At 37.5% G+C, this 20,749-nt stretch overlaps 1 protein-coding gene across 5 annotated transcripts in view; it reads right to left on the reverse strand.

The window, feature by feature from the left end:
* Positions 1-20,749, reverse strand: part of LOC106880276 (choline/ethanolamine transporter flvcr2a) — a 319,269-nt gene that overhangs the window by 78,360 nt on the left and 220,160 nt on the right. For all 5 annotated transcript variants that reach the window (XM_089349395.1, XM_089349394.1, XM_089349397.1 and 2 more), the window contains exons 3-6: positions 13,510-13,651; positions 8,774-8,914; positions 3,882-3,949; positions 1,398-1,501 (exon numbers count right to left, since the gene is read on the reverse strand). In XM_089349395.1, coding sequence (XP_089205521.1) covers positions 1,398-1,501; positions 3,882-3,949; positions 8,774-8,914; positions 13,510-13,651 — 455 coding nt within the window. The remainder of the gene's footprint in view (positions 1-1,397; positions 1,502-3,881; positions 3,950-8,773; positions 8,915-13,509; positions 13,652-20,749) is intronic.

A 20,749-nucleotide genomic window follows, 5' to 3' on the forward strand; every position in this document is an offset into this window, starting at 1 on the left:
TGGCACCTTGGGCAAGTGTCTTCTTTTATAGCATCGAGCCAACCAAAGCCTTGTGAGTGGATTTGGTAGACGGAAACTGAAAGAAGCCCGTCGTATGTATGCATATATATATGTATGTGTGTATATATGTTTGTGTGTCTGTGTTTGTCCTCCCAACATCACTTGACAACCGATGGTGGTGTGTTTACATCCCCATAACTTAGCGGTTCGGCAAGAGAGACCGCTAGAATAAGTACTAGGCTTACAAAGAATAAGTCCTGGGGTCGATTTGCTCAACTAAAGGCGGTGCTCCAGCATGGCCACAGTCAAATGACTGAAACAAGTAAAAGAGTAAGAGAGTATATTAAATACAATTTAGTATATTTTATCTTTTTTAATATTTAGGTTGTTTCCAGAAAACTGAAAAATCCAGTAATCCAAGCCACTTCCAGCCCCAAGCTTGTTAGCTAACTGGTGTGTTACTGTATTTGGTAGTTTACCGAGAGATACAACAAAAGACATGCAGTGGAAGATCAACTGATAACTATAAGCCAGTCATATTATACATTCAACCTAGAAATGGAGATAGTTGAGATAGTAAAGTGTAAGATTTGAAGCTCTTGTGTAACTAACACTACATCTCATTATCATGGGTTCAAATGAAATTAGCTTCAATTTGGTTAAATAATTGTTTTTAATACAGGCAAAAGGCCACAATTTTGGAGTGGGAAGTATAGTCAATTTAATCAACCCCAGCACTTGAACCTGTGAGGGTGAAAGGCAAAGTTAACCTCAATGAGATTTATACTCAAGAAGTAAGAGCTAGGACAAATACCACAAGGCATTTTTCCAGGGCTCTAATGATTCTAAGAAGCCTATGTATGGTCACCTAACCTGCTGGAAATAGCAACTAACTTTCTCTCTCTCTCTCATATTGCACCTTGTCTTCCAAAAGAGTAAGTACACATTGGATAATGTAGTCTTAGATACATTATGCTCACACAAAAAGAAACAATATGATCTCAATTGGACTATCTTTGATCAGGATTGAAAAAGGTTAAGTTGGTGTGGGGGGAGGGCAGTGGGTGCGATAGTAGTGAAGACAGCAGAGGTAATGGGATAATGGTGGAGGAAGCTGTGGGAGTGATGTGGAAGGCAGGGGGAGGTGATGTGGGAGGCAGGGGGATAATGTGGGAGGCAGGGGGAGGTGATGTGGGAGGCAGGGGGAGGTGATGGTGGCAGGAAGTAATGGTGGTGGAGAAGTGATCGTGGTAAGGGTGTTAGTGGATAGTGATGGACAGTAGTGAAGAAGAAGCGGAGGCGGAGGAAGAATATGACAGAGAGCGAGAGAGAGAGAGAGAGAGAGAGACATAACAACAATATCACAATATCATGAAAATGTAACATTGGGGACTTACTTGAATGTTTTGGTTTTGTCAAGCCACAATCCAGCCACAACAGATCCAGCTACTCCAGAAATAATAATTGTTAATCCAATTTCTCCCACTTCTTTCTGATAGCCCTGTTCAATAAAACAACAACAATAACTATATCAGATCAACATTATTATTATCATTATTCAGTAGTTTTATTTTTATAACGTGCTTTCACTTCACTACCGAGCACAGCCCTGTGTGCCTTGGGTATGTGCTGTGGTTTGCTGTGATGCTCTTATGGTTACTGTATTGAAAGAGTTTTGCGTAGGATGTGTGCAGTGCCCAGTAGTGCAATTTTCTGTATGTTATATATATTTGTAAGTCCTGGTGTTTTTGTTATGTATTTGTCTGAATATTTTTTTATTATACCTAAGGCACCTACTATGATAGGAATTGTTTCTGTTTTTAGATTCCATATTCGAGTTAGCTCTATTTCCAGGTCTTCTATTATTATTATTATTATTATTATTATTATTATTATTATTTGATGAAAGCTCTTGGCTTATTTTGCTGGGTATGATGGAAAGTATCAGCTGTCCACAGCCAGCAGACTAAGGTGTCACTTATTTACTGGTCATGCTTCAAGAACCCCGTGAAGAATTCTTGCAATTCCAAGCAATGCCGATTTTTGTAGGTGTTCTACCTTCACATTTGTACCAATTTTTTTCAGCCATGCTGGTAGTTGAGTGCTGATACTTCCAAGTGCATCAATTCCTATTGGTACCATGTCCACTTTCTTCACTGACCACAACCATTATATTTCCCACTTCAAATCGTTGTAGTTGTTCATTTTTTCTTCTTCTTTCTCTTTGATTCTGTTGTCACCAGGACATGCCATGTCAATTATCATACATGTTCTTTCTTTTTTATTCACCACAACAATGTCCAGTTTCCGATGTTTGGTCAGGTGATTGCACTGAATCATTGCATGCCACAGGATTATTCAATTCTCATTCTCATTGACTCCTTCTGGGATTTTCTCATACCACATCTTTGCTCTTTGTAGGCTGTGACTTCCACAGAGCTCCCAATGGATCATCCTTGCTACATTGTCATTATTATTATCATTATCATTAGTGGGTGAGAGAGCAGCATATGCCATCAAAGGGACACCGGGGTAAAATATACGGAGCCCAATATACCCATCATGACTACTCATCTGATAAGGGTACACCAGCCACACGCATCACAACCACATGCATCACAACAATAATAAAAAACATTCTTCACAGTGGTTGGACTAAAATGAAGCACCAAAATCTTCCCTAAATCCGAGCTCTACAAAAAGGATATGGTGACTGGTGGTATACTGCTGGACTCATCCAGTATAACTTCTTAAAATCCAGAAAGCCATTACTGCAGAAACATATTGCCATGAAATTACCAAAATGAACGAAAAACTGCTATTCTACTGTCCAAGACTGGTCAACAGAAGAGGGCCAATCATTTTTCAAGACAATGCTCGACCACAAATTTCACTAATGATGCTCCAGAAGTTGAAGGAACTTGGCTATGAAGTTCTTCCCCACCCAGTTTATTCCCCAGACCTTTCTGCTACCAACTACCACTTTTTCAAGCACCTTGATGGTTTCCTGCAAGAGAAGGAGTTCAAATCAAACCAATGCTGAAAGTGTGTTCAAAGAGTTCATCAACTCCAGAACTCCAGATTTTTATGTTATTGGAATAAACAAATAGGCGCAGGAGTGGCTGTGTGGTAAGTAGCTTGCTTACCAACCACATGGTTCTGGGTTCAGTCCCACTGTGTGGCACCTTGGGCAAGTATCTTCTACTATAGCCTCGGGTATCCAAAGCCTTGTGAGTGGATTTGGTAGATGGAAACTGAAAGAAGTCCGTCATATATGTGTATATATATATATATATATATATATATATATATATATATATATATATATATGTATGTGTGTGCATATGTTATGTACCTGTGTTTGGCCCCCAACATCGCTTGACAACCAATGCAGGTGTGTTTACGTCCCCGTAACTTAGCGGTTCGGCAAAAGAGACCAATAGAATAAGTACTAGGCTTACAAAGAATAAGTCCTGGGGTCGATTTGATTCGACTAAAGGCGGTGCTCCAGCATGGCCGCAGTCAAATGACTGAAACAAGTAAAAGAGTAAAATTTGTAACTCATTGGCAAAAATGTGTTGATTGTAATGGTACTTACTTTGATGAATAAAAATTCCACATTGTTGAAATATATTGTGATGAATTTCATGTTTCAAAACGTTGCTTACTTTTTACTCAGCCTGGTATATATATACCACACAGTTTCTTTTTACTAATTCCCGTTTATAAAGAATTAATCAAGCTAAGATTACATTAGCCCAAGGTGTCATAGTGTGATTTGATCAAACCCAGAACTATATAGTTATGAAGTGAATTTCTTAATCACACAGCCTGCCCCAATAGGGACATAAAAGACAAATCAATAGAGGAAGCATACTTACTGGGAAGTATTTCAACACAACTGTGTTTAGTAACGTTGAGATAGCATAGTATGATCCAGTGTTCATTCCTGCATAGAAGAGGTAACCAAAACAACAACATCTCAATAATAATAATAAAATGTGACAACATATAACAAGGAAAGTGGTGGGTGGGTCATAGTACAATATATATATCGAAACAGGTTAAAAATTTAGTAAAACAAATCTAACAAATAAGGGCAATCCACTCAAGTGAAAAGCTACTGTGACATCCACTGTGACATCCACTCAAGTGAAAAGCTACTGTGACATAGATAGAGTCAGGACATCTTCTGACTCTTAATTCCATTCATTTTGGCCACCTTCCAGAAACTGGGAGCATCTTTGGTCTAAAACAAATCCTTAACCCTCTAGCATTCAGATTTCTCTGTAAATTGAAATGCTTGTTTATTTACATTGATTTGAATTAGTCATGCATTATCTTATAACTTTGAGATTTCAATGACATGATTGTTTATTTTCAGAATAATATTGTAGGAGAAGTGTAAGGGGCTGGATCTGGTCAGTTTGAAGATACAACAGGACTGAATATTTCGGCCAGATATGACCGGTTTAAGTGCTAAAGGGTTAAGAGTCTGACACTAACTGGGCAGTGACCCTTACCTGTTAGTAAACCACTGAAGTGGTCTTCAACAACCACTAAAACTTTAAGTGTGCCAGGTACTCATCAATCGTCAATCTCTATTTCAATCAACATAAAATTGTTTTCTTCATTTGTAGATTTATCATCAATTTAGTCAGGTTTTAGTGATTAATAATAATTCTCATAAAGTTCAAGCTCACCAAGCTGAGTGTCTGTGACTTGTCTTTAATTTGAACTCTTTATATATTTTTTCATTTTTTATCCCCCTTCTTTCTTTCTTGCTCTCCCCTACATTTCCCCACCCTTCTTTAAGCTCCACCTCTTCTCTGTCACCACAAGATGATGTGATGGAACTGCTGCTTTTAGCTTCTATATACTGGCTCTTTACATGGAGAAGAGATAACTCTTTGACTTCTTTTGTTCTACTTTATTGCTCACCCACCAGTGTCAATGGCAGTAAGAATGACGTAATTTGTTTGCTCTACTTCTGTCTTGGCTTTCTTGAAACTGCTACCAGTGGTTCTATAAGAACTGCATTAGCAGCAGCAGCCATGATCTTCACCACTGAGGTCAGCTGTTATCACTGTCATTGCTGCTGTCTACCACTGTCTTTTCTCTTCTTTATTTTTTCCCCTACTTCATGTGAATAAGGCTCTCAAGATGCCTTCACATATGTAACAACAGTCTTCTGCTCTACACTACCAATCCCAGTCTGACAGGCTTTCTCACTGCTCCCTCAGTATAGCTTTGAGATCATCAGGGGTCATCAGGACCTGAAGGTGTATGCAAATCCCCATTTGACAACATGTTGTGGGTCATCCCTATGCTGACCACATACTTGAACTGTTACACAAAGGATACAGCAATCCAGAAGTCCATGTCCATATCAATATCATTGACCAAGTTCCTGATATTTCATAGGTCAATGTTATGTGGCACCAACTAGTTCAATACATGTCTGTGGATGAGCATGTGGCGCACCAGCTCTGCTTTGCCTTCTCACCTGATCCTGTGTTTTAACAATCAGGTACATGCTTCCATATCCATTTCCCCAATTGAGGAAGCAGACATCTTGCCACGTATTGACCACGACTTTCTGCTGTTCCTTCTTGAAGGTCATATGGAAACTCACTCCATTATTGACATCATAAAAGTACTTTCTTCTCCTTTTTAAAATGACTTCCTCAGGTAAGAAGGTAGTAGTAGTAGTAGTAGTAGTAGTAGTAGTAGTAGTAGTAGTAGTAGTAGTAGTAGTAGTAGTAGTAGTAATTATGGCTTTAAATTTTGGCACAAGAATTTTGGGGGTAGGAGGTAAATCAATTACAATGACTCCCAATACTCAACTGGTATTTATTTTATTGACCCTTGAAGCATGAAAGGTAAAGTTTGACCATGGCAGGATTTGGACACAGAATGTGAAGTGCCAGAAGAAATGCATCTAAGCATTATGTTCAATGCAGTAATGATTTTTTTCCAGCTCACCACTTTAACCCTTGAACATTCAGATTACTCTGTCAAATGTAATGCTTATTTATTCACATTATTCTGAATTAACCATGCATCATTTTGTAGCTTCAAGATTTCAAAGATGTCATTGTCTATTTTAGAAGGGCATCATAGAGTAAGTGTATGAAGCCAGATCTAACTGATTTGAATATAAAACAGGTAGAATATTTGGAATGGATATGGCCTTTTTTAAATGTTAAAGGGTTAATAAAGGGTTAGAAAAATTGAGTGAGGGGGATCACCCAATAACACTGGCACCTGTATTTGACAGGTACTTTATAGTTTCCTTGCGAAAAGGGATAAAGGACAGAGTTGACCTCAACAGGATTTGGACATAGTACATAAAGAACTGGAAAAAATGCAGAATGGCATTTCTTTTTTCATTGCTCTAACAATTCTATCAGCTTACCAATAATGGTTTCTCACCAATAGAGAAATTACAAGAGAAAGCAATTTATAACGACAATACAATTGAAACGGGCAATTATATCAAGAATGATAGTAATGACAAATGAAACAAAGAAAACTACATTGCAAAATAGAATACAGGCCCCAAAAGATGAACAGCCAATTAGGGTCAACTAAACAAGCTCAACAAATTCCAGATTATAGTGACTGACGTTTATGAGATATTCTAATTGGCTGGAGGTGGATGCTTCTCTTTTGACCTTTGGGAAATATATGCAATTACCTTTTATCTTTTACTTGTTTTAGTCACTGGACTTTAGCCATGCTGGGTCACTGCCCTAAAGGGTTTTAGTTGAACAAACTGACATCTGTACTTCTTGTTTTTTTCAGCTTGGTACTTATTGTATCAAACTCTTTTGCTGAACCACTAAGTTACAGGGACATAAACAAACCAACATTGGTTATCAAACAGTGGTGAGAGACAAACAAAAATACAAACTCAAATATAGATATGTATATATATATATATATATATATATATATATATATATATATATATATACACACATATATGACAGGTTCTTTCAGTTTTTGTCCACCAAATCCACTCAGAAGGCTTTAGTCTGCCTGAGGCTACAGAGAAAAGCACTCACTCTAGATGTCATACAGTGAGACTGATTCCAGAATCATGTGGCTAAGAAGCCAGTTTCTTACCATACAGCCATGCCTGTGCCTATAAACCATGTCTGCATCTATAAACTATGTCTGCATCTATCACCTATTTGATAAATAATTATTTCCTACACACACATAAATGTATAGGTGAATGGAAGGATAAAGCTGATCCACTCAATCAATAATAATTGATTGTGAGAAATAATTCATATAGATTAACTGCAAACAACTTTCAGATACAAGTGCTACCAATTGAAAGTTCTGCATATCAGACACTAACAGGGTTGATAAAAAGGCCTCAAAACAGTGCGCATTCAGGAGATAACGTGCAGTTTTGGGGCCTTCCTTTCAACAGAATTATTGCACACTACCCACCCCTCTCATTGAGATGAGACTCCACTTGCTCGATCAACTGTCTACTAGGCATCACTCAATATTCTTCTAACCATTGCTCATCATCTCTTTTTAACCAAATCCAGTGGCTTACTTTCTCCACTGTGGCTAGGATATTGCTCGCTTGGATTTCTGGTTTGAAAATAGCAACTTTCTGGTATTTGCACTATTAAGTACTAAATTTAGTTCTATGGAACTTAGACAAGAAAGAAAAAGATTGACTTAAGCTGTAAATGGTGACCTCCAGTTGCAGCAAAGCTCCTTCCTCTGGATTAAACTCATAAAAACTTGATGCCAATTTTGAGTATGGAATCACAGAATATCTATAAGATCTAGAATTAAGATCAGTTTACAATCCTCACCCATTAAGTCTCCAAGTTGGTTCAAACCATTTATAGAACTACTTCAAAGTGATATGACTGACCTGAGTTCTTACACCTGTCTTTACCAGTGTTCTACATTTTTTTCAGGATCATGCAGAATTGACAAAGTGCTCTGCTTGTCTATGTCAGACTCATGTAAGAATGCCATAATATTCATTATTTCATTTTAACATCTACTTTTCTATTCTTGCATTGATCAGACAGAGTTTATTGAAACAGGTTTTCTCTGGTTGGATGCCCTTCCTGTTGCCAACCCTCACCTGTTTCCAAGGAGAGATAGATATACTTCCCTTGGCCAGAATTGTTCTTGCAGTAAATCAGAAATGAATGGTACTGCTTGTACAACAGTGATGCCCATTCACAACTTTCAGACAATGTCAAGACAAGGACACTCACACACACATGCACACACACACACACACACACACACATATATGACAGGCTTCTTTCAGTTTCCATCAGCCAAATCTACTCACAATGCTTTGGTCAGCCCAAGGCTATAATAGAAGATGCTTGCCCAAGGTAGCAAGCAGAGAGAATGAAGCCATAACCATGTAGTTGGGCAAACTTCTTATCCTGTATTTTATCATACTAACCTTTCTATATCAGAATAATATGGGACATTTTGCGATGTATCACTATTCTATGTTTAACTCATGTAGAAATTGGTAATCAGCTGATAAATGATATTCTGTACCATCATGAACTGGAATGGAAAACATGTTGGTCTGAGAGTGCTTGTACAGAGCATAGGCATAACCTCTTCCACCTGGCCAAGCCAAACCAAGAAAAAATATATGTATAAAGAAGAAACTTGACAGTGCTCTACATTCTGTGAGTTTAGGTCAAATGTTGTATACAAATTATATTTTTCTTCATGTCTAAATCACTGTGGGTTTACTTACCATATGTTACCATCAGCAATGTATAACTCCAATTCTTTAAAAGCCGAAAGAGAGTGACCAAATAGTTGTTGGTACCCAAGCCTGCTTGAAGAGCTAACATCTGAGCTCGACTTGGTGGTTCTGGGGGTTGTTTTTGGAAGCCTGGAATATAAATGAGTTGAAAGGAATTAAGAAAAAAGAAATAATTTAGAATACTTATTTCAAATCAATGAACTAATGAACAATGATATTTATAAAGCAGTTTTCTTATTTTTATTATTATTAGAAATATGAGGGTAGCAGATTGGAAGAATCATTAAAATATCAGACAAAATAACTTACAATATTTGCTCTGAATAAGGTAGTGAGCTGGCAGAGTTATTAGCACACTGGGCAAAATGCTTAGTGGCATTTTGTTTGTCTTTATATTCTGAGTTCAAATTCTGCCGAAGTCAACTTTGCTTTTATCATTTCAGGGTCAATAAAATAAGTACCATTTGAGTCCTGGGATTCATGTAATCAACTTAACCCCTTCCCTGAAATTGCTGGCCTTGTGCCAAAATTTGAAACCAATATTTCCTCTGGATCTTTATATACTGAGTTCAAATCTTACTAAGTTCAAATTTGCTTTTCATCCCTCTGAGGTTAGTAAATTAAAGTACCAATCAACAACAAGTTTTGATTTAATCAACAAACTCCCTCCCCCAAATTTCTGATTTTGTGCCTCTATTAGAAACAATTAGTAGTAGTTATATGACTGAAAACTGAGTTAAGGGATTTACTTGTACCATGTTTCTCATATAATGTTTGTTTATTCATCTTTAAACCTTTTTAACTGAAATTACACTTCATGGGAAAACTTCTGGCCCAGTGGTAAGGATACTAGGCTCATAACCAAAGTCAATGGAATTGATTCTTAAACTGGCAGCATGTTGTATTTTGAGTGGACTACAATGTATGCCCTATATGCTTTAATGCACTAAAAACTTTTATCTTGAAAATGCACTGTTCAAATTAAGGTGCATCTAATATGCCTGTGCATTTTTATACCATCAAATACAGTATATCATTTATTTTGTTAAATTTATACGAGAACAAACTGCAAACATTGTATGCAGCTCTTCACCCTGAGTCCTGATAGATGATCCACAACTGCAAGAAACAACAAAGATCAAAGTTGAAATAACAATAACCTTCTTGGCTGAAGTAATTATATCTTGTTTGATAGTATCACAATCCTCACTCAATCTTTTGAGTTTTCTGGTAATGATTTATCAGTTCAAATCTTTTGATCTCATGCCTCAGGATCCAATGTGCCATGTTTTAATTGTCTTTGATCTTCAAACCAAATGTCCCATAGGATCTAGTTTTCTTCATTTGCAAAATATGCATTTTTTTTAAACGACAGTAAAAAATCTGAAAATCGGCTCTAATAATGTAGCCTTCCAGTCTCATTGCTTTGAAGGTTTGATGTTGTGGAGAAAAAAATTGGAGAAAAAAGTTACAAAGGTTTAAAAATAAAAAAAAAACTGTATATTTTTAGCCAATAGCGTGACAGAAATTTTCTGCATTTAGCGGAGCAGTATCAACTTTAAGGTTGTACCCTGTGAAATTTAGAGTTTAGTATCTGACCTGTTCATTGTAGGTTTCTAAATAAACAGAAGTACCTAATAAAACCAACATGTATCATCTTACTGTTTCTTTCGTCTCTTCATTGATGGTATGGTTTTATTTTATTTTTTTAATTTGTTATATTAATATATTTGGCTGCATGTGTTTACTTTATGCGTATTTCAATATTATGTATGCCTGTCATGTATTTGTGTACATTATTGATATATAAGTATATGTGGATGTATGTATTCATATATAAGTTTATGTGTATATTTATGCATTCATGTGTGGGGCGTCTGTCTCCAAAACTCCAAAGTTGGATTTGTAAACTATGATAAGAATAACACTGGTCAAGAAAGAATTTGTCCCAAGGAAAAGAATACCTGTATCTCATATGTTTTTGTATGCAGAATTCAAAAATAATGTCAAATTATCTGTATCACCCACAGTTTCTCTGTTCCACGATATCCCCTTCAGTTCTTGTTGCGTGGGCTAAATTTCAGTTAAGCTGTTGAAATATGAAGCTAACGATTTAAGAAATACTCCTAATTTAAATTTTTATGAACAAAATTAACCTAGTGAAATCATAAATCCAGCTATCTGAGTCAATGAGTCCCAAAAATATATGAAATAGAAAACATATAAAAATACTAACAAAGAAAAAAGCACAGAAAAATACTAACAAAGAAAAAAAGCACAGATAAATACTAACACACAGAAGCACAGAAAAATATGTAATATACTAACACACACAGAAAAATTAAAACAAAACACGCGTGTGAAAAGAATCTCGTGGTTTGAAGAATTTAGTGTAAAAAAATCAACATAGATAACAACAGTACAGACAACAGTGAACCACAACCACAGCATGTGGTTGTCATGGTAACAAGATGCTAATGCCACTCTGTAAATTGACTAAAATTACCCAAATTTTCCAACTTTAATGCCAAATAACACCAAATTCTTTAATTTATGAGATAAAGTAATTGGTTGACCATAATCAAAATTCAGAGTTGCATCGATACACCAAAATTGAAAGCAATCTGAACAAAATTAAGTGGGGCTCATTTTGCGAATGAGAACGACTAGATCCATCCCATATGATAACATCTGAAGTTACTACCTCAAATCACAGACAGTCAACTCACTTGAATAGTCACACATAAGTGATACGTTCTCTTCTAATTCATAGATTCTTGAAAACTTTATGAATCTCCTTATGCCTGACCTGGCTCTTACACACACACACACACACACACACACTTCCACTACCAACCTACTCAACATTTTCAATGGAGCATGACTCCACTCAAGGACTTTACATATGTTGTTTTCATTTCATGTTTTTTTTGTTAATGTTTCCTATTCCCCTTCATAACTGAAAGATTCTAAACATATGGCACCCCACTGTCTGTGACATTTCAAGCAACTGGCAGGTGATTGTAGTATGTTGGTAAGTGAGGCTTTGTTGATTTTTTTTTTCCTTTATGCAACACAACAAAACTAGATGGAGGAACACCTGTATGGGCTGTACTTGAACTTTAAAAATAATCAATAACCTCTTAGAAATTAAGTATTTCCTGGGTTTCAAGAGAAGGGCTAGTCTTTCAGATGTAGCTTTTGTGATATCTTATGAATGTGAAATGCCAGGAAAGATCAGAGATTGTGAAACTTAATATTTGTAGAGGCTGTGAGAAATTTAATTCTCCAAAATTAGAGAGAATGCATGTTGAACACCAATGAAGTGAGTCGGACAAACACTGAAGAACAACACAAGACAAGATATTAGTTTTCACAACCAATAACACAAAAAACAAAAATAATAAAAACTGCATAGAATATCTCACAAGAACAATATGATTTACACAATGTGAAAAAAGTTGTAAAACAAGCCTTTAAATCTTGTTGTATCTCAGGAGGGTCATTGTGCTAAAAAATAAACACATGTTCTGGTTTTATTTCACTTCTTTTATTATTATTATTATTATTATTATTATTATTATTATTGAGTGAGAGAGCAGTGCATGCCATCAAAGTGACACTGGGGTAAAATATATGAAGCCCATTATACCCATCATGACTACCCGTCTGATAAGAGTACACCAGGCACATGCATCACAACCATATGTGTGCGACATGGTGATCTCATATCAAGATAAACAGTGCATGACCTCGTAGGTGGGGTCCAGTTAGAACTTTCTTCAGGTTGAGTAGCCCATCCTGCTCAAAAGGTCCCTGAATAAGGTTTGTTTAAGGATGTTGAGCAAAACACCCATGTTTCCAAAGGTGAATTATTCAAACCCCAAAGAATTCCTCTCAAAACATGGCTATGATGCTCCCCCACTACTTCTGCTCATGATCAGAGATTCACATATCATCAGCCACCAAGGGACATGCTCAACTGGTTAAGGTCAAACAACTGACAAGCAAATCTGTGGTATGAAGCAGAATATTTGCTGTAGCCCATCTTTTATACGAAGACAAAACAATGTACATGATAACACTTCCAATCAATTAAGATCAGAAGGTACGAAAGCCACTGCCTGGTACTGCATCCGGGCATTTATTATTATTATCATTATTATTATTATTATTATTAGTGAATTAACCAATTAACTCATGTTTGATTAATCGTTTGGTCAACTAATCAATTATCTACATTTCTTAGTCCTTTCATTGCCATTCATTGCCTTATTAAGGATATGCTCTCTCTCTACTCCAGATCTGCCAGTGTCCTAATTTACAGGTTCTATATTTATATTTTTATACATTCTTACACACATCCATATGAATATAAATACAGAACCTGTAAACTGAGACAGACAAACATGGAGTAGAGAAGGAATGCCCTTAATGGTGTTGCAAATAGCAAAAGGACTCTGACAAACCTAGATGGCTGACTGACTGACTGACTGACTGACTGACTGACAAAACGATGAATCAAGCAATCAGTGAGTTAATTGGTCAAATGATTAACCAATTGACAAATAGAAATAACAAAGTGAAATAGAACCAGTGTGTGTGTGCTTATTATTGGCATAATGATCTTCTCAAGACACAACATCTCTTTCAACATACAGTTTTACATCAAGAGTCTTGCAAACCAAATACAGAAACAAATTAAGCTTTTACATTGTACTTACCAACTAAACACAAAAGAAAGAGAGCAGTTGTAACTCCTGCAGTTCCATAGAACATATGTGACAGGTCTTGCCCTATTTCTTCTACAACACCACTTTCTGTTATTATCACAGGCGGTACAAGAAATCCTATAGCAACACCTACCTAGAAGAGACCAAAAATAAAAGAAATCATCAAAAGTTCTATAAGAGATGAACAAACAGACAAAAAAACACAATATATATATATACATGACTCCATTTTGCTTGTCATAAGGAGGGAGCCTGCCTCACTTGTCAGTTGTTAGAAAAGTGCTCTCACAGTCTACAGTCTACAGTCTACTCTGAACAAGAGGCCCTTTGTCACCAGCAGAGGTAGGAGCTCTCTGAACTTTGTCCAGGCTATTATTATTCTAACAGCTACACTCTCAGAGCATTCACCCCCGCTACTGACTTGGTCACCTAGGTAATGGAAGCTATCAAGCACTTCTAGTTCTTCTCCCTGGAATGTGACAGAAGCTGTTTTCTGCACATTTTCAGTGTTTATTGCTCCTGAGCATTTGCAACATACAAAAACTGTCTTCCCAGTTAGCCTTCCTTTTATATTGCTGCACCCCTTATGTGTCCATAGCTTACACTAGGTACATCTTATGGAGTTTCTACCTACGCCTTTTGTACAGATTGAGTAGGGTCATCTCCCTGAAGGGATTTGTGGCTTGCTTGGCTTCCTACTTATTAAGACTTTGGTTTTTGCTAGATTGACTCTAAGGCCTTTGATCCTAATCCTTGATTCCACTTCTCTAGTTCAGATAGTGACTCAGCTATTACAGCAAGGTCATCAGCATAGAGGAGCTCCCAGGGGCATCTTGTCTTGAATTCCTCTGTTATTGCCTGGAGGACTATGATGAATAAGAGGGGGCTGAGGACTGATCCCTGGTTGACCCCTACTCCTACCCGGAATTCTTCACTGCACTTGTTGCCAATCCTCACCTTACTGACAGCGTCCCTGTACATGGCTTGCACAGCTCTCACTAACTATTCATCTATCCCTAGTTTCCTCATTGACCATCAGATAAGGAATCGGGGGAACCTGTCAAAGACTTTCTCCATGTCAACAAAAGCCAGGTACAGAGGTTTATCTTTGGCTAGGTATTTCTCCTGCAGCTGTCTTACCAGAAATATAGCATCAGTGGTACTTTTCCCTGGCACGAACCCAAACTGCATCTCACCTAGACTGACTCTCCCTAATTAGTTGGGCTATGACCCTCTCTGTGATTATTATTACCTGATCCAACAACTTGATACCTCTGTAATTATTTGTATCTAAAGCGTCACCTTTACCTTTGTAGCAGTTGACTATGGTGCTGCTACACCAGGCATTGGGTATGACTCCTTCATATATCACCTAGTTGACTATACGGGTGACTAGGCTATAGCCGACACTGCCAGATATTTTGAGTGTCTCTGTGATGATTCCTGATAGGCTGGAGGCTTTCCCTGTCTTCAAACCCTTAATTGCTTTATCTACCAAGGTACTTTCAATTCAGATAGCTGGTTCCTCTGTTGGGTCGACATTCGGCAGACTCTCCTTCTCCCATTCATTCTCTTTATTTAGTAACCTTTCATAGTGGCATCTCCAAACCTCTCTCTTTGCAATCTCATTTAATGCAAGTGAACCATCATCCATGCAGACACATTTCTCTCCTACAACATCATGATTCTCTCAAAGTGTACAGTATTATATATCTATTAAAGCCCATCTAATTGATCAGTTTTGCACTACGTATTCAAAGGAATGTTAGGTAACAGTCTGATTACATAGCCTTGCACTCTTCAGATGGCAGTTATGAAATGAACGCCCACCCATCCAATGAAGCGAGGCATGTGGAAGTGTAATATATATATATTTATGTATATATATATATATATATATATATATATATATATATATATATATATATATATATATTTATTTATATATTTATTTATATATTTATATATATATATAAAGACAAGAGATTTGAGAGGTAAAAGAACATTTAACATTTCTGTATGTTTGCGGCAATTTTATAATTTATTCCGGATTACACCATTAACTTCAAAGCTTAGGTACATAATAATATATATGCTGCACAATGCAGAGTTGTTATAGCATGGTGGTGAGAAACTTCTGCAACAACTTCACTCCTTGTTTGGCAGGATATGGGCTAGTGAATCTGTACCTGAGGACTGGAGAGATACAGTTATGGTGGTCTTATATAAAGGAATGATTGTGAGTAACAAGAATGATTGTGGTAACTACAGGGGAATATCATCGCTTTCTGTCGTAGGAAAGGTTTTATGCAGGGTACTTCTGGATCGTCTGCTGAAACATGTTGCACATTGTGTTCTTCCAGAAAGTCAATGTGGGACTGCTGATGTGATCTTTTCAGCTAGACAGCTTCAGGAGAAGTGTGTGGAACAGGGTCTGGATTTATATCACGTGTTTGTCGATTCTGACAAAAGCCTTTGATACCGTTAATAGAAATGCACTGTGGAAAGTCCTCCAGAAACTTGGGTGTCCTGAAAAGTTCTTTGCTTTGGTTAGGTCTTTTCATGAAGACATGAAGGGTAGGGTTAATGTTAGAGGGAAAATGTCAGAGCCTATCTCAATACAAAATGGAGTGAAACAGGGGGATATTCTGGCACCGACTCTATTCGCCATATATTTTGCAATGGTTTTTTGTATTGCATTCAGAAACTGCAGATATGGTGTTTACAGCCATTATCAAACCTCTGGCAGCATATTTAATATCAGATGCTTTGCTGCAAAAACAAAAGTATTTACCTCTATGATAAGAGACCTTTTGAATGCAGATGATTGTGATCTAGTAGCGCACACAGAGATTGATATGCAACACATTTTGAATGCATTCTCTGATGCTTGCACTGCCTTAGGATTGACAGTCAGTCTCAAGAAAACTGTTGTCATGTACCAACCTGCCCGTGGTAAGCAGTATATTGAACCAAATATCTATGTGTATGGTAGAAGACTTAGTGTAGTCGATCAGTTTGTCAACCTGGGAAGCACTGTTAATAGATATCACAATTTGGATAATGAAATTCCATACAGAATTAGGAAAGCAAGTGATGCTTTCAGGAGGCTAGAAAGGCGCCTCTGGAGTCGGTGAGACATATGCAGGAAGACAAAGATAAAGGTGTACTAGGCATGTGTGCTCTCTTTTTTTATGCCTGCAAGACCTGGGTCACATATCGATACCACCTTAAACAACTGGAACGTCTCCATCAGATGTGTCTCAGACGGATCTATGGCATTAAGTGGGAGGACCGCATCAGTGATCTTGAGATATTGGAACGCTCTCAGTGTGAAAGTATAGAAATTCTTGTGTTGAAGCAAAGTCTCAGATGGAGTGGTTATCTGGTCAGGATGCAAGTTTCAAGGATGCCAAAGCAACTCTTTTATGGAGAGTTAGCTAAAGGAGAACGACCTCCACATAAATAAAAAAAAGAGGCATAAAGACTAACTGAAGGCTTCCTTGAGATATGCTAGCATCTCTCCTGACACACAAGAGGGCATAGCTATTGACCATAGCAGGTGGAGAAGGATTGTGTATGAGGGGACAGCTACTTTTTGAGAAATCTTGAGCTACGCATGAGAAAGTAAGGAGGGATGTCAGGAAGGGCATTGCTGTTGCACTTCCATATGGTAAGGGTCTTCCTATGATGCTGACATGTAGTGTCTGTGCAAAACCGTGCCTCAGCAAAGCTGGACTCAAGAGTCATCTTCGTAGTCATAAAGCAAGACCGATGATTGACAATCAGGCTACTGGTGGTGGTGCTACACACCATATTATAATCATATCTGTCAAGCATGTGGAATGGAGTGTAATTCGGTCGGAGGACTTAAACAACTTGCAAAGGTACATGAAGCCCAGTTACAACTATAGCCATCTATTGCTGGTAAAGGTTTTAGCTGCCCATTCTGTACAAGACATTGTAGATCTTTAGCTGGGCTAAAAAGCTATGTTCGATCACAGCACCATTAACATATATATATATATATATATATATATATATATATATATATATATATATATATATATATATATATATATATATATATATATATATATATATGAAAAATATATGTGTATTTAAGGCACAAGCATATCTATGTAGTTAAAAAGTTTGTTTCACAATCACATAGTTTGGGGTTCAATTCTACTGCATGGCCCAGCAAACAGGTTTCTTCAGCAGTAACCTTGGGCTGACAGATGATTTGTGAGTGAAATTGGTAGATACAAACAATAGGAGCTCATTGTATGGTTCTGTGTATGTGTGTGTGCATGTATGTGTGTGTATGCATGTATGTGTGTGTGTGTGTGTGTGTGTGTGTGCATGCATGCATATGAGGGAGAATGTGTTAGCTGTGTATGTGAGTGCATTTAGCTATGCACATGAGTGTGTTGCTATGTGTGTGTGTGTGCATATGCATTTATGTTTTTGTTTGTGTCATCTCTTTGTCTTGATGTTTGTGCACTGCATAAATACAATAGCACTGCACATATGATGATGTCTATGTTTACATCAGCTGTGAAAATGCGTCTGGCTATAGAGCTGTCCATTGTTTTAAAGACTGGAAGAAATAGTATCTTATTCTTAAATTGGAGACAGGAAGAGCACCCTACTGTAGAAAAACTACTTCAATAAGTTAAAATGATGATTATGACAATGGTAAAACACACATTCACCCCCCCCCCCACCCACCCCCCACCACCACCACGCACACACAGATATCTGTATGTATATATATATATGTATGTATAAAGGCGGTGCTCCAGCATGGCTGCAGTCAAATGACTGAAACAAGTAAAATAGTAAAATAGTAAAATATATATATATATATATATATATATATATATACATATATACATGCACGTATATATACATATATATTGTAAGTATGTACATATATGTATGTACATATGCATATATATTATTTATATCATATATATATATATATATATATATATATATATCATCATCATCATCATTTAATGTCCATCTTCTATGCTAGCATGGGTGGGACATATGTGCGCGTGTGTGTGTGTGTGTGTATATATATACTCTTTTACTCTTTTACTTGTTTCAGTCTTTTGACTGTGGCCATGCTGGAGCACCGCCTTTAGTCGAGCAAATCGACCCCAGGACTTATTCTTTGGAAACCTAGTACTTATTCTATCGGTCTCTTTTGCCGAACCGCTAAGTTACGGGGACATGAACACACCAGCATCGGTTGTCAAGCGATGTTGGGGGACAAACACAGACATACAAACACATACACACACACACATATATATATATACATATATACGACAGGCTTCTTTCAGTTTCCGTCTACCAAATCCACTCACAAGGCTTTGGTCGGCCCGAGGCTATAGTAGAAGACACTTGCCCAAGATGCCACGCAGTGGGACTGAACCCGGGACCATGTGGTTGGTAAGCAAGCTACTTACCACACAGCCACTCCTACGCCTATATATATATATATATATATATATATATATATATATATATATACACACATATATATATCATCACCATCATCATCATCATCATCATGATTTAATGTCTGTTTTCCCTGCTGGTATGGATTAGATGGTCTGACAGGAGCTGCTCAGCCAGAGAGCTGCCTGGGCTCCAATTATCCACTTTGATATGGTTTCTTATTTCTTTATTGTCCACAAGGGGCTAAACATAGAGGGGACAAACAAGGACAGACAAAGGCATTAAGTCGGTTACATCGACCCCAGTGCGTAACTGGTACTTAATTTATCGACCCCGAAAGGATGAAAGGCAAAGTCGATCTCGGCGGAATTTGAACTCAGATATGGTCTCTAATGCCAACCACTTTACAGGGGGTTCTAGGTGCTTTTTACATGGCACTGACACAAGTGCCTTTTACATGGCACCAACAAGGGGGATTTTTATGTTGCAATTATTTAGAACCAGTTAGTTTTGGAGAATACTGATTCTTATTTGATTACAGAAAGGATCTGAGCAACATGGAAGCTATTCTGTTACATCTCAGTTGTCAAATGAAGCTTTTCTCAACCAGAGTTTAAAAAAACACAGAAAGAGAAAAAAAAACCTTTCTATACAGAAAAATCATCTGAAGAAAATGTCAAATCTTTCATATAGTCTTAGTTCTTCACAGTGATGAAAAAAATTGGAATGAGTAGTGGTGGTGGATGGGTGTTGTTGGTGATCGTCATCATCATCATCATCATCATCATTATCGTCATCATCATTGCCACTACCTGTGCTGTTGTGGTGGTGGTGGTGGTGGTGGTGGTGGTGGTGGTGGTGGTGGCAGTGGTGGAAGACAGTGATAGTCGAAGCATCAGAACTAAAGTCAACAATAAAGGTAATGATAACAAAGAAACGGTAATGGATGGATATTTCAATCTTTACAATTTTATCCAAAATAAAATTACGCAAAAGATTTGAAGTAACTTTCTCTTCTTTAAAGATATGCATCTTTGCCTTCCATCCTCCACACATCTTCTCTTACAACAGAAATCCAATTTACTATAGCTTTAAAATCATGATTCAATTTTTCTAAATGGAATAGACAAGGAAATATTTTCCCCCCACTTGTTTATTTATAGATATTGGTGAATTTGTGGTCAATACATTGGAGGTGCAATGGCCCAGAGGTTAGGGCAGCGGACTCACAGTTGTAGGATCGCAGTTTTGATTCCCAGACTGGCATTGTGAGTGTTTATTGAGTGAAAACACCTAAAGCTCCACAAGGCTCTGGGAGGGGGTGATGGCGAAACTTGCTGTACTCTTTCACCACAACTTTCTCTCACTCTTTCTTCCTGTTTCTGTTGTACCTGTATTTCAAAGGGCCAGCCTTGTCACACTCTGTGTCACGCTGAATCTCCCCGAGAACTATGTTAAGGGTACACATGTCTGTGGAGTGCTCAGCCACTTGCACATTAATAAATGAGCTGTGACGTCACAGGTGCGAAGCTGTATTGGCCTTTGCCTTTCCCTTGGCTAACACTGGTGGCATGGAGAGGGAAGGCTGGTATGCATGGGTGACTGTTGGTCTTCCATAAACAACCTTGCCCAGACTTGTGCCTCGGAGGGTAACTTTCTAGGTGCAATCTTATGGTCATTATGACCGAAGGGGGTCACAACATGGCCAAGCCAACTGTAGAAGATACAGTGCTGATACTGCAATTTTTCAATAAAT

This window comes from Octopus bimaculoides, chromosome 3 (assembly GCF_046866305.1).
Source record: "Octopus bimaculoides isolate indiv1 chromosome 3, ASM4686630v1, whole genome shotgun sequence".
NCBI classification, from domain to species: domain Eukaryota; kingdom Metazoa; phylum Mollusca; class Cephalopoda; order Octopoda; family Octopodidae; genus Octopus; species Octopus bimaculoides.